We start from the raw sequence: 15,025 nt of genomic DNA, 5'->3' as shown, positions 1-15,025 counted from the left end.
GGATCTCTGGGAATCAGAGACGCGGTTGCGTCGTTGGCGACCGTAGGGAGTCTCTACCTCATATGATCTGTTGGGCAGAGACTTGATGATTGCCCTGGTGTCTGGGTTGGCTTCACCCAAACGGCTGACCTGGTTCCAACTCAGCGGCTGGTCTGGCACGGTGTGCTCTGTCGAAGTTCTGTTTATGTTTCAACTTCTGCATCTCGTCTTTCTTCTGAAAGTCCTTCCTTTCTTTTTCTTTTCCTTTGCTCGAAAACTGAGATGGATGGTGGGGACCATGGTGCGTTAGTCTTCTCCCGAACAACAGTTCTGCTGGACTGAGACTTGCTGAAGTGGCGTAGCGCGATATGTGAGAAATCGCTAAATAAGGATCATCTGCCTTCTTCAGGATTGATTTCACAGTTTGAACGGCGCGTTCGGCTTCGCCATTCGCTTGTGGATAGTACGGGCTGCTTGTTGTGTGAGTGAAACTCGTACTGTTGAGCGAACGTTTGGAACTGCTTGCTGAGAACTGCGGGCCGTTGTCTGAGATGACGATTTGTGGAATTCCCATGGCGGGAAAAAAATGCTCTAACATGCCGTGATGACTGTTTCCGCCGAAGTATTCTTCAAGTGGCAACTCAATATAACGTGAATAATAGTCCACCACCAGAAGTACTGTTCTTTTTCAGTTCAAAGATGTCCATGCCAACTTTCTGCCAGGGAATGCTGGTGTGACAGAGGGAATGAGTGGCTCAGGGGGAATTGGCCTCTCCTTGATGCAAATTGTGCACTTCTGTACCATGGACTCTATCTGCTGAGAAAGCTTTGGCCACCAAACGCTCTCTCTGGCAAGGCACGACATTTTACGATGCCCTTGATGTCCAATGTGAAGTCTGTGGAGAATGTCTGTTCTCAGTACTTCAGGGATGATCAGTCTTGATCTGTAGAGAAGAAGTCCATCATGTTCTGTGACTTCTGAACGTACTGTCCAAAACGCTTTCAGTTCTTCATGTTCTGGACTAGAACGTGGCCATCCATTGTGGAGATAATACAGCACTGTCTTACAACAGTATCTCTTGCAGTCTCGTTCTTGATTTCTTCGATGCGTTTTTCACTGGCTGGCAAGCTCTGAATCACTTGCTTGATGAAGATCTCTTCTTTCTTCACTTCTCTCATCTGTCGGAGTGTTTTTGCTGGGCTCGTGAGAGTGTGTCAGCAGTCACGAGATTCTTGCCTTTTGTGTAGGACAATGTTGTACTTGAACCTCATCAGGCGCATCCGGAATCTCTGAATTCTCGAGGTAGATCTTCAAGTTCTTTGTTTCAGTAGAGCCAATAATGGTTGTGGTCAGTTTCGATTGTCAGATCACGAAGTCCTGTGATGTAGTCACAGAACTTTTCACACGCCAAGTCACTGCGAGTGCTTCACGCTCAACTTGCGCGTACCTGCGCTCAGTTTCCGTCATACTTCTTGATGCGTAGAAACTGGCTTGAGGGACCATCTGACTGTTTCTGAAGTAATACTGCACCGAGACCGAAAGATGAAGCATCTGTTGAGACGACGCGTCATTTGCAGTACCATAGTGTGCCAACACTGGAGCTTCAGTCAGCTGTTTCTTAATCTTCTCAAACGATGTTTCTTGAGCAGTGTCCAACACCACTCTATGTTTTTCTTGAGCAGGTCACGTAGCGGTTCTTGCTGTCGTTTGCGAGGTTAGGGCCTGCAAACTTCGCAACGTGGTTAACCATTCCTACAATCTTCTGAGATCAGAAATGTTTCTGGCTTGGGAAATTCTTCACAGCAGACAGTTTCTCTGGTCGATGGCGATCCATCTTTCGAGATGATGTGCCCGAGAAAGGATATCTTCTCTTTGGCAAACTGGCACTTCTCGTCGTTCAGGGTAATGCCCGCTTCTTGAAGCGTCGACATCACTTTTCTTCAAGTAACGATCATGTTCTTGCTTGTTCTTACCGAAAATGAGCAGATCGTCAATGTCACAAATCACATTTTCATGGTTCGCCAGAAGTTGAGACATTCGTCGTTGAAATACTTCTGGCCTGAACTTATCCCGAAGGGTAAGCGTGTATAACAGTACTTCCAAAAGGTGTAATGAAGGTTGTTAACTCCTGACTTCCTTCATCCAGTGGAAGTTGATGAAACCTTTTTGCAATCAAGCTTGTGAACATTTTTGCTCCTGACAGCTGGCTAACAGTTCATCTGTTGACGGTAACGGGTAGTTCTCTCTGCGAACTGCTTCATTTAGTTTGCTCAGATCGACGCAGATTCTGACTCTCTCGTCGCTCTTGGGCACCACTACTATTGGGGCGCACCAATACTGGGCTTGGTGACTGTGCGAATCACTCCCTGTTCTTCAAGTTGATCCAATTCTGCCTTGACTTTCTGTTTCAAGGGCAAGGTAAGCGTCTGGAGCTGCTACTGCATATGGAACAGCTTGTTCTTTCAGACGAATCTTGTAAGGATCTTGTAGACTCCTAGTCCTCTGAAAAGTTTGGGAATTCTTCCTTGTACTGTTTTCGTGGTCCTCTATAACTGTGTTGATTCTCTCAATCAACTTCAACGCTGTAATGGCTGGTCGACCTAGCAATGGTTCTTCAAGTGTTTTTACGACATACACATCTTGCAGTGAAGAGACATTCTTGTATGTCAGTTTGCCTTGAACATGCCTTCCACAGCTATCTCAACACGACCTGGACCATACAGTTTCTTGCGCACTTTCTGCAATGGTCGCTTGGCTGCTGAACTGCGGTCTGAGGTACGACGGTAACATCAGCTCCGGTGTCAAGCTTAAATACATTCTCTGTGTCTTCCATCAGGAGACTGACTTTCCAAGGATCTGTTGTCACACTGCCCACAATCATACCCATGTAAGCTTCTTCGTCTTCTTCTTCCTCTTCCACTGTGTGAATCTTAGAAGAACCTGAAGAGCGACAGACTGCAGCGTTAGTGACCAATCTTGGAACATTTTCTGCATTTAGCGTTCTTTGCAGGACAACCATCTCTGTGTGGGAACCTTTTCCGCATCGAGAGCATGGCTTAGTCTCTGGTTTTCCCCGAAGGCCTGGCTTCGTACCGCAACGAACTTTTCGCTGACCTTTCTGAATCTTGTTGATGTTTCTCAACTGTACTCTCGCTGTTGCTTGCCAAATCGAGTGTGCTTGAGTCTTGGACGTCTCATGAGCTCTGCAATTTCTATTGCTTCTGGAAGCTTGAGTGTTTTCTTCTGCAACATTTTCACGCATAGTGTCATCTTGAACACCGATCACAAGTCTGTCACGAATCATGCGGTCAACATCTTTGAAATCACATGATTTGCTAACTTGCGTAAAGCTGCGACGTAAGTATCAACTGACTCATCCTTGTTTTGGTTTCGGCTATGAAACTTGTAGCTCTCATACACTTCATGTGTGCTACCAAACAAAAGTCGCTGAACTTGTCGATGACAGTCTCAATATCTTTGTCGTTCTCCCTTCTGCAAAGGACAATCCTTCGTAGATTTCTTGTGCGTCTCACCAATGCAAGCTAATAAATGCACAACGATAAGCTGAATCTTCCTTTATCAAGGCGCGTAGCTACCTCATAGTTCTGCCACTGACGAATATAATTTTTTTCCAATTTACTTCAATGTTAAAGACAAATCCAGCTTTGAGGGAATCGGAACGTTTGCAGTGAAGTGTTGTCTCTGATGTGTCTCCGCCATCTTGCGAGAATTTCACTTTGCGAACGTACGACGCAATATTTCAAAATGAGAAAAACGTGCCCACCTGAAAGTTTCTGGAGAAATCACACAGCTAGCACTTTGCTGCTCACTTCTGACACCATGTTGTGTTATGGTTTGTGGGGTATTAGAGGTGGCACTCATTAAACTGTCCAGTTAGAAACACACAAGAGACAGCTTCATGTCGGCTCCCGCCCAAGTATATTTAAATCTCTTAACCGGAACTAAACCTTTTACGGATTGCTCATTTTGGGAATAAGGCCAACACTTGCCTTATGTCACAGTAACTATAATGTAAGTAAAATATGTGATCGGTCTTTGTGCCTGTCGTGGGTAAGCCACGCCGGGTTGAGACGCGACACGTACAATGTCGTGAGTGATTAGTCTAATTTTCGCTTACTGGGAAAGGTAGACAAACAACAGTCGCGTTTGAAATATGTACGGTGTGTCAGGATAGCTTCTCGATCAGTCAAGTCACTCAAGTGCTTTCTCACTCTTTCGGGTTCATAAAAATATGCTTGACTTCGCAGCAGGAGCGATGCCTCGCACTGGCTAAGTGGGTCACCGCGACTGGCTACGCTAAAACTTATCGGTAAACAAGTCATTCTTATAAGCATTTCTCGTACATTGGAAAAAAAAAATTGGCACGTCGTTCTAATCTGGAAGTTAACTTATGCAGTCTCTTAGCAGAATTCGGATAATGTCCGCTCTTTTCTCCTTCCGTTAGGGGCCGGCCCACAACGTTATCAGCGCCATGGCAGTGGGATGACGTCATACCCAAAAATGCCCACGACCACAGCCCGCCGCTCAAGCATACGCGTTTCGTTTCTTCTTCATCTTTTTTTAATCCTTTGTAAGAATCGGTGATTACCGTTTTATAGGATTTGGTATCGGGCCAAGAACCGAGGTGCATGGGCATCAATGTGATGTCTGGTGTCGCCAGGCGCAGTATCCGTGCTCACACAATGCCTATCATTACAAATTACAGTTATGGAAACTACCTTTAGTTACTCTGAATGTTAAGTAATATTTCACATCCATAAAATGCTTCCCACAAACCATCCATCAGGCTAAAAATGTTGGGTTATTTTTAGAATCCCAATTTTATGTTTTCTTGATTTGTCGCAGAAAAGCCGCTGACAACAGTGTACATGCCTATCATGGATCTTTATTGTCAAAAAACAATATTTTTATGTTTTCAAGCATGTCAAATAATATTTGATAACTATTAACAATAAAATATCAGTTTCTTGCTTTTTAAAAATCTTACGCTGTAATACCTCCATATTTTCTGTTTATTCTTAATGTTTTCATATTCCCCATGTCATATCATGAACACTTTTAGATGCCTAGGTAAAATTTCTTTACATGATTTTGCTTCTTACATTTTCTGATAAATTATTTATCCTGATAAAAATATTATTCACATTGTCTGCTTTGTGGACTTGCTATTCACATCTTGATATGTTCAATATTCATCATCATTCATTCCTCAAGTAGCTTTTCTGCAATTCCACTGCTCATTTAAAGGGCAATGCATTTTCTTCTCCAGTGAAGAACTGGGCTGGGCTTTAACACTAAGGCATAAATTGTGTGGGTCAACAGAAGAAGTTTCAAATAAAATATATATGTCCTAATGAATTCTACTACTAACATAACTGAAGGCTTTTAGTGAGGTGTATACACATGACAATACCCACATCAATCTCCTTTGGAAAGACAGCTGATTATCACAAAAACTATTTTTTCCCAAAGAAAGTTTCTAACATACTGTTTAACAATAGCTTAAGCACAATGTTTACATCTCAGATAAAAATTAAGCAAAAGAAAAACAACAAAAAATGTTACTGATATTGCCTTACCTCAAATAGATATCAGAAATGCTATCACAGTTATTATAACATTAGTCATTAAAATATAGACAGCTAAAGGTCACTTTTAACTCTTCAATTAAATGCTGTTTATCAACTGCATTTAACAAACAATTGGCTGACAAAACTTAAAATGTACATCCCCTCCTCTAACAAAATTTCTTATGCTGTCACTTTGTATATACTTCATTTGCTGTAAAATTATCAAAATATCAACAATAGTTTATTTCTGCTTGTTTTCTTCCAGATCATCATCTCCTTTTATTATTTTCTTCCTATCCAGTTCCTTTTTTGAGTCGCTACTTAGCATGTACCGGCACAGAAATGCAGACCACAATGATAACAGAGCCCCTAAACTAAGAATAAATCGTAAGCCCTTGAACCAAGATGGGTAACCTTTCACTGTAGTGTCAAAATAAGCTGTCACTGCAATTCCTGACATTACAACAAGAATGGAAACAGGTGATGGAAAAAGAAGGCCAAGCCATGCAACCAGTGAAGGAAATACACTGTAACCAAGGTTGTGCCAATCAGCTTTCAAACAGGAGTTCTCTGCGATAACGTATCCCCATCGAGTGCCACCTAAGAATGAAAGAATACATGCTCCATACGCCATCTGAACAAACTCTAAATCTGGGCTGTAGACCTGTGTGGTGATCATGTACAATGGCACAAAAGCAAATGGAATCAGTCCTGAAAAGCCAAATACAAGAGCTGGAAGAGGAGATGAACGTATCTGCTTCAAGTCTTTCCAGATTGTTACAGCAGTGGTTGAACTGTCTGCTGTGATTGTCCGCCACTGCTGGCATTGTCTGTCCATTTTAAAGACCATCAGTGCTGTCTGTGGAAGATACTGATTGCTGCCCACATGTGGCCGAAGCTCTTTCAGTGAAAGAAGCCTTGCTTGCTGGACATGTCTACAATGGTGAAACTGAGAGACTAACGGAATAGTGGCTGATGACCTTAAAAGTCTTGTAAAGAACTGACCACAAACTTGATGCATGTCCGTCTGTCTGAACTCTGAAATAAATTAAAATGTTATCAGAAAAAAGTATAAGATACATGAAAAGTTGCACACTTTGCACAATGTTGCAAAACTCCGAAAATAAGAGTAGCTTATGGGGAAGGATTTCAGGCAAGAGTGTACTCAGATTCCAATATAAAGTGTATTTTGGTAATAAGAGAAACTTTTGATGGATAAGAAACTAATGTTTGACTATAGATTTAAAATTCTAACAAAACAGGAAAAAATGGAATTCCCTTTTTGAAAAACTCAGAATGTATGTGTCAAGGTCATACCTTTACTCATAAAGATAATATTCACCTCACAGAGAATAAATCTAAGTATAAGAAAAATATAATGCGTATGTTAACAAAATTCATTTTCATTCAATTTATATAATGTAAGGATACTCCAAAGGCTTACAATTGTAAATCTTACTTAGGAGTTTAATTCTTGCTAGCATATGTGCATTTAATTCATTATACTTCAAAGAGATATCATACCTAGTGAATAAATCCTTTCACCCTCCCAAAAGAAAGTATGTCCAAAGATTCATTTTAATTGAGTATTTTTAGAATCTGATCAGAAAAGACAGAGGTCATGACACTAAAACATCTGGTACATTAATCAACCATACTACTCAAATATATTAGAGTTAAAATATCTGGGTAGCATTTTCACATCCAACAGCAAGTATCAATTACTAGTTGGCTTCTTCCTTATAAACCCACCATTCCAATAGAAACCAAAGCCCACTTTAATCGTGAATATTCTTGTCAAGCCCACGAGAGGAAAACAACCTCTTAGATGAAAGGTCCCAGAAACAAAATTAGAGAGATGGTGAGGGGCCTCGTCAGTTTATCATGTCACCCAACAGAAGTGGCTAGGTAATTTGACCAGGATGCCACTTACTCAGCAGTCTAAACTCAAAGATGATGACCCCGCAGAATCTCTGATCGTACCGCCTTACCGATTCTGGCTAAAGACTATTTTGAAAGTTGCTTTGCTTTTGGCTTTCCTCCCCTTCAGAGACCCGACCGACTGCCCTCAAAAATAAAAGCATCCATCCTCTATTTTGTGGCTTCTTTTCTAATCGGAAAAAAAATTAATATGCCCTATTCTAATGCTTATTCTATTTACTTTCCAGCTTGCATATTTTACCTACGGGAACAGGTTTAACACTGGAGAAACTAGTTAAGCATCGAGAATGAGGTCCTCGAATTGTATACATAAACACGTACTCATCACCATGTCATAGGCTAAGGGAATATTTTGAAACAGTATCCTAGCTGCTAATAACTTTCTGCAGGTTATTTATGAAAATAACATGTAACTCTTTTAGAAAAGTCAAAGAAACCTAAAAGCAAATGGTGTCTTTTTAAAAGAATAAAAATGCAGTCACCTTGCTCTCAAACAATTTGACCAGCAGTCTGCTAGTGGTACAATTTTTCTGATATGGTTACGTCCCTTTGAAGTCCATGGCCTTTCTGAAGGGTCAAATATATCCAATGAAAATATATTTCACATACTAGTCTCTCCTTTTAGCCAATCGGTAAAGCCTTTCTATACCGATCCTAACAAATTTGCATAATCACGCCGCTAGAGGTTGCGAGCGCGAGTTGCGGTGATAGCTCGTTCGGCATTTGACGTCATGCCACTGGAGAGGTTTCCCAGATGTCAGTGCGTCGACGAAAAGTCTTACAATGTATGGACGGAGTCCGCCATTCTGGTGGGTCAACGTCTCGATCTCAGCGGGCAAAACTCGCTAAATTTATACGATTTTTCATTTCCTAATGCTGCCTACGCCAGTCGAGATCAACAAAAAACTATTGAAGGCACTTGATGAAGACAATAATGTGAGTTATTTAGCTTTTCATGTGGAGTTAATTTCAATTTTGCTGTGAAGCTCGTTCATGACCTGCCCGTCCGACTATAATTGTAAGCATGGTGGATGTTGTAAACAGATTTAGCCGAGTCTCGAAGACAGCCACAAGTTAATATCTGGCACATTATTGTTATTATTTTTGGGGGTTCAGTTTTGCAGTATTACAGCAACTTTCTGTATCGCTTACTTTATTATTCACATTCTTAACGGAAAGAATCAGGATTTTTAAAATGTAAATTTTGTCTAGCTCGGGGCATCCTTTTCAGTCAGCAACAGACTGCTACGGCAATATGATGGTGCTTACGCGTGGAACTAATAATTTCTTTTCACGGTTACACCACTTTCGTGCAACAAGAGCTTTTGCTTGTTGGTTATTTACTAATGTTTCTGCATAACTGCGAAGTGTGCACATTCCATACCTCTAAGGTGATGCAAAGTGCGCAGATTTGCAAAAAGTTTTGAGCCAGGCCAACACAGCGGTATGGTCCTGTCAACGACTAACCTTGGTGTTCCTTACCAGGGAAAATTTTGGTGTTATTTTACAAAATCAAACGTTTTTTTCTCCAGCTTCCATTTGCGGTCGGTGCCGACAAAGAGACGAACACCGATGAGCTAGTTCACACTGATCTACAATCTGCCCCCTTTTCCCATTCGCAGTCATATTTGTTCCCATGTGTTTCGAGGCTAAGCATTTAGACCTTTTTTTTTTTAAATGTGGTGGGGAAAATGGATAAATGGCAGAAACTAATAAAGTTCTCGTTGAATGTTACTAAAAATTGTGCTTTCAGCATGTCAAGGTAACAACTTACTAAACTAAATGTTAGAGTTAACCAGTTAATCATTGTTTAATCTATACTGTCACCGCAGTTGATTGAATTTTTTATTTAATATTACATTAAAAAAATCTACAGGCAGGGTCATAGAAATCAGTGAGCAGAAATGTAAGTGAACCATTCTGCAAACCTCTGTGTAAAGCTACTTTATGTGATTTTTCCCCATTGCACCCAAATTGATATTAACAAAAGCATGCACAAACTAATCCTATGATTTGCTATAATATAGAGCTAATGTATAACAGCAGTATTCTGAGTCATAGAGGGCAGCAGTAGGAGTGTAGATGTTTCTCAGGTAAAATGACGAGAGGTTGGTTATATGCAGCGAAGTGAAATTGGTGGCACACCTAGGTGACATGGAGTCTTAAATGTGCTGATAGATTGCTCACCTACAAATATTTGTGCCAAATTAATTTAATTGAGGGTGACTGATATACCTAGTATTAATAATAAGGGATAGCATACTGTTTTGATCTTTTACTCTGGTGCAACTTGTGGGCTGGGCGCAATATATTTTTATCGCTTAATGGAACATTATTCAAATAAATTAGAAGCAAACATGGGTCTTTCAGAGGTGTTAACATTTGTTTACAGGTTTCAGGTTTCTTAGATATGTGAAAGTGATGTTATCAAAAAGTTTGATCAGTCTTCTGGTATGTTATACAGAAGCAGTATCTGTAGCTATTGATTTTTTTTTCTTTTTAATCCGATGCCTTGCTTTAGCATTAGTTTGATGGGTTCTCCCATAATAAGCAGGAGTTGGCTGGCTTCTATTGTTTATTGTTTGTCTGTATTTCTATCAGTATGCTAATTTTGTCTTTAGCATTTATGCTTTTTTTTTTGTTTTCTTTTTTTTTTTTGTCTTTAGGTCAAAGATGTACAGGCTGTACTGGAGGTTATCTCCTTATTGGAAACCTACCCCATCACGCGGTCGGCATTGGAGGTATGTGTGATTCTTTAAAATTCAGCTTTATGAATTTTGGCTGTGATTGGGTTTGTAGCAGCTGAAAGCACTATGCTACTCTGTATTTTGCTTATATATTAAATGGCTTTTGTGACTTCTTTCGTGCAGTCGTTACTGTGCACATTTGTTAACATGGCTTTCCTAGTTTGTTGCCATAGATACAAAATAAATGAAAAATTTGTAAAGCGCATACTCCCACTTCTAAGGAGTATGCTCTTAGTGCTTAAGAACAAAAACGAAACATGATCAACATACGAGGGACAGGAAAACAAATAATATATGAGCTTTAAAAGAATAACTCACTAAACGAATAAAATCAAATACAGAAAACTTAAAAAGGAACCAAAGAACAGGAGCTGAGAGCAACATGACATTGGAAAAGGATGTAATAAAGGTCTAGCATTATGGGAAAGGTTGTTAATAATAATTGAGAATTTACAAAGCACAGTATCTCAGCAAATGGGGAACTTTTTGCGCTGAACAAAGTCACAAAATAGTAACAGAGATGTAGAAGGAAGAACAATGTGAGTACTCACTGCGTCCTGACAGTAAAGGGCGATCACTGTAGATGTAACGGTAATATCTCCAGAGAATTAGGTTAGTGATATCAGGAGAATGCTGAGACAAAAGTAAGCATGCAGCTACATATGATAAATATGGCTGTTTCTTAATCCCAGGAATGTTTTATAATTTGTATAAATTGGATTGCGATAGCTTTTCTTGTTTTATTCTCTACCATTGCTAAAAATAAATTTTGTTTCAGCAAACTCGAATTGGCAGAACAGTTAATGAACTTCGCAAGAAGGTCAGTGATGTGCAGCTAGCAAAGCGAGCAAAACAGCTGGTGAGAAATTGGAAAAAAATTGTTGATGAGACTAGTGGGGTAAATGGCGAACATTCTCTGTCAACTCCATCTCATCCGGCCGTTGCTGCCTTGCAAGTCAGCCCCGCTGTTTCTCCTGCCTTGGGACGGACAATTGGCTTGGCAACAGGGTGTGCCATGTCTCCAGTTTTACCTGGAGCCAGACCTCGTACGCCATTGACTATGGGGCCTCGTGTAGCATCACCTGCCCTAGCTGGAGGGAAGCCATCTACGCCAACAATGGCTCCTAGGGTTGCATCGCCTGCAGTAGGCGTGAGGCCTTTGACTCCCAGTTTAGCTGGAGCACAAAGGGTTGCATCTCCAGCCTTGATTCCAATCAAGTCGCGTACGACTCTCTTATCTTGTACCACATCTCCTGTCCTGGATGCCAACAAGCCACAGGTAAAAGCTTGCTCACCTGCTCTTCGACCAACAACTCCTAGCACATTGTTTACAAATACAAAGCATGAGGATAATGGGAGGAGGGTTATGCAAGATGTCAGCAAGACTGTCAGCAGGGAAAGAATAAGAGGGGCAGAAGACTTAAATGGCAGTGGGCGTTTGACACCAAGCTCAGCAAGTGAGAACAGCCAGGACAGGCTTCTTGTTGACAAAGACAATGGTGTGATAGACTCTGACTCTCAGTCTTCATGTAAATTCAGCCAGAGCAGCAGTCACTCCAAAGTTAATAATCAGCACAACCATTCCATGGGTGTGTCTTTGTCTAATTCCAGTGATAAAGGGTCGCATAAAGATCAAAGAGAGCTGTCCAAAACGAATGCAGCCAACAGGAAAAGAACACGCCAAGGATCGTTGTCACCTCCCCTTTCATCTAGCAAACTCTCTCGAGTAGAACCTTCAAGTCTTTCATTGAGTAGTCACAAAAATGAAAAAGTGATAAATGGGTGTGTGAAATCGACAAAAAAATATCCTGGAGCAGAAATGCACAGGGTGGGTTCTGCTGGTTCTCTTCCCTCCATGTCAACTTGTGTGTCATCACCTTTCACGCCCTCAGTGTTTCATGAAGAATCATCACTTTTACGTGCCAACAGTCTCCACCGCCAGGAGAGTGCAGACTCTCGAATGTTTGGGCAGTCATTTGACCGCCTGTCTAAAGACAAGCCTAAAGTTAAAACAACTGAGCAGCTGATAGAAGGGCTTCAGAAAAAGAACAATAGTGCACAAGTGGGAACTAACATTATCACTCAACTTCGCACGAATCAGATTGAAAAGGAGAGGGACATCCAAGGATCTGTTCTGCCACCTGGGATGAAGCCAAAAGGTCGAAGGAAAAATCGTGGCAGAGACGATGATTTCATATTGACCATTCCATCATCAGATGTGCCTCTAAGTCAGGCCAAGACAGAGCTGGTTCAACGTTTCTTGAAAACCTCTGACCCTTCATCTACTGTGGAGGAGTATAGCCCCTTCAAAGAAGACTTTACACTTCATAGATCCCCTTCTGCTTTAGACACAAGCATGCACCTTGGAACCTGCAGTAGTTCTTACTCTAAAGACACCTATGATGCAAGTTTTTCGGCTAGTCGCCAGGACCGTCATGAGGCACCCCAACAAGAGGAGAGCAGCATTGATGAAGCACTTCCTGGAGTTGGGGCCTTGCAGGGCTACACAAGTTCTCTCAGTCTTGATGAGATCTATGCCCAGTTGCCCCCTGTAGATAGCATTGACTGGGATGCTGTGGATTTCTATGAACTGCCAGAGTCTACACCAGTCACTGAAGAAACAGTGACCCGCCTACACACATCCGAGTGGTCAGGAGTAAATGGCGTTCATGATCTAAATGGGGTTTGGCATGGTTGGAATCAGACTGTCTCGTTGCAGTCGTACAACGGTGACTTGTTGCATGTTCTGCCCTATGTTGACCTAGACAACTAGAGTGTCTTGATTGGCAGTATGCATGAGTTTGTGTGAAATGTCTTTTGAGTGCCTGTTCTCCATCCTGCCATGATAAAATGTGGGAATGGCTGAGCTGAAGATATTCTAATTCATTCATTCCGTTCCCCACCCCCCTACCCAAAACTTCTCCATGCACTTGCCCATTACTGTACATAAATTGTTCTGTTGAGATGCCATCAACTTGAGGTTGTCTCCTTTCTGTTAGGGTTTTTTGTTAAACCAGAGTATGTTTGCCTTGAAGCAGATGTTGATTGGTGGAGAACTTATTTATGTCTGTGATGGGGCAAAGCCAGGGCTCGTGAAAGGGTTAATAATGGGTCATTCATTGCAAATGTGTAATCATTTGTATCATTAATTATTTTTTCAATTATGTGTACTTTTTTTCACAGAGCTTGAGTTCTCGAAAAAAAATTATGACGTTGATTTTCAGCGTGTATGTTTTGTTCTTGTTGAAGAGATTACAGGAACACAAATAAAGAAATCTGAGATACAGTTTCTTGTTTGATTTCCAGCTTTTCGGTGTATGATTTTTTGGTGCAGAGGCTTTCAAGTGCAGATTTAAAAGTAATTTTGGATTAGTGAATGTGATCAAAATGCAAGCTGCAAATGTAGTCTTTTGTGTTTGTGCATGTTGAGAGGATTGGTGATAAATATCTAATAAGCTTGCAGAACAAAATGGGGAGGATAGCACTAATACCAAAAAAAGTTGAAATAGTTTGAGTAAAAAGTGATTGAATCCCTAATTTGCATGTCCCATTCTGTCTTTGATAAAACATTTGCTGTGATGCATAACAAAATACAAACCTTTTCTTTGAATAAGACAAAATGGATTTAAATTGATGCATGAGATAGACATGTAACAGTTAATTATCGAGAACATCTACTTGTTTGGAAATAATATACTTAATTTCTGTCTTAATTCTCCAACGAGTCCCTATCAAAAAGCTACACCTGTAACAAAATGGTGCTATTTTCCCATTACTCCTTTTTAAAAACCGCCAACTGAGACGACGCCGATTTAGGCTTTACAGCGCAAGTAAAAGCATAGCACTAGGGGTAACCGCGTATATCCCACTGCTTCGTGACGATTATTTGCCCAATTTTCATACAGGACGTGAAAGTCTCGTGACGAGGATTTGGAAAATAGGGAAGCTTCCACATTTTCGTGTCTAAAAAGAATAACTTTTAACCCAGAGTTTTGCATCCGAACTTTCACCTGCTTCTTGTCTGTCACCCGACTCTCCCCGCAGCGAACTGCGCATGCGCACACACCTGTCGAAACTCTGTAGATGGCTGTTGGGTTTGTTGGGGTTAGTGGGTGCTAACAGCTAGGTCACAGAAATTGTAAGGATCAATTAGTAGCGCCTGATGTATGGTTTGATTATTTTGTGAATATCTCTAGTAATCTGTAATTTTTTTTTGCACAGCATCGTTCTCTCCTTCCGTCCCCCCCCCCCCCCCCAAGTTGCAACGGTGCTGTTTTATTTGTTTCTTGTGCTGTTCTTTTGTTCGAGTGCATCGAACTCCACGCGAAACGGGAAAATGGGCAGTCTCAGTATTATTGAACTCAAGTATGATATCTTTCCCATTCTTATTGATCCATCGGTAGTAATTAATATGTTTTTTAATTTAAAAGTTTTTTGCCGAGCATACTCGCCCTTCCCGCACACGCACTTCCGACTATATTTTGAGGCTGATAACAAGCCTCCTGTTTTTAGTTTTAAGCTTATACAGGTCCTCTTTATAGGTTTCAACATGTTTCTGGTCGCGTCTGTGGTCAAACGTATGTCTCCCAGCCACCAGTCCTGAGACTTGACACCCATCTCCCACGTGCAAAGTCACCTGCCACCTTGATGTTTCGCTTGCTGATTTGAATTTAATTTTCAGCCTTGCTTTAAGGGATGTCAAGCATTTTCAGTTTACAAGATCTTTGCGGATTGCACATGGCAAAACCTGCAATAGCCACACGCCT

General features: G+C 41.1%; 2 protein-coding genes across 2 annotated transcripts; one reads left to right on the top strand and one right to left on the bottom strand.

Moving 5' to 3' along the window:
- Nucleotides 1-4,870: 4,870 nt before the first annotated feature.
- LOC112573432 (transmembrane protein 69-like) lies at nucleotides 4,871-8,089 on the bottom strand. Its single transcript, XM_025253805.1, has 2 exons — nucleotides 7,995-8,089; nucleotides 4,871-6,609 (listed from the first exon to the last, which is right to left on the bottom strand). Exon 2 carries the CDS (start codon nucleotides 6,590-6,592, stop codon nucleotides 5,813-5,815), a length of 780 nt encoding a protein of 259 aa, XP_025109590.1. The 5' UTR covers nucleotides 6,593-6,609; nucleotides 7,995-8,089; the 3' UTR covers nucleotides 4,871-5,812.
- Nucleotides 8,090-8,231: 142 nt separating this feature from the next.
- Nucleotides 8,232-13,546, top strand: LOC112573920 (mediator of RNA polymerase II transcription subunit 26-like). Its single transcript, XM_025254621.1, has 3 exons — nucleotides 8,232-8,448; nucleotides 10,179-10,253; nucleotides 11,038-13,546. Exons 1-3 carry the CDS (start codon nucleotides 8,386-8,388, stop codon nucleotides 13,030-13,032), a joined length of 2,133 nt encoding a protein of 710 aa, XP_025110406.1. The 5' UTR covers nucleotides 8,232-8,385; the 3' UTR covers nucleotides 13,033-13,546.
- Nucleotides 13,547-15,025: the final 1,479 nt, after the last annotated feature.

The sequence above is a fragment of the Pomacea canaliculata genome, linkage group LG10 (genome assembly GCF_003073045.1).
Source record: "Pomacea canaliculata isolate SZHN2017 linkage group LG10, ASM307304v1, whole genome shotgun sequence".
Lineage (NCBI taxonomy): Eukaryota > Metazoa > Mollusca > Gastropoda > Architaenioglossa > Ampullariidae > Pomacea > Pomacea canaliculata.
This window is presented reverse-complemented; position numbering and strand designations above follow the sequence as displayed.

Coding starts and splice junctions, on each gene's coding strand:
- LOC112573432 (XM_025253805.1), bottom strand. CDS start 6,592: ATGCATCAAGTTTGTGGTCAGTTCTTTACAAGACTTTTAAGGTCATCA.
- LOC112573920 (XM_025254621.1), top strand. CDS start 8,386: ATGCTGCCTACGCCAGTCGAGATCAACAAAAAACTATTGAAGGCACTT. Junction 8,449..10,178: donor CACTTGATGAAGACAATAAT/GTGAGTTATTTA, acceptor TTTTGTCTTTAG/GTCAAAGATGTACAGGCTGT. Junction 10,254..11,037: donor TCACGCGGTCGGCATTGGAG/GTATGTGTGATT, acceptor ATTTTGTTTCAG/CAAACTCGAATTGGCAGAAC.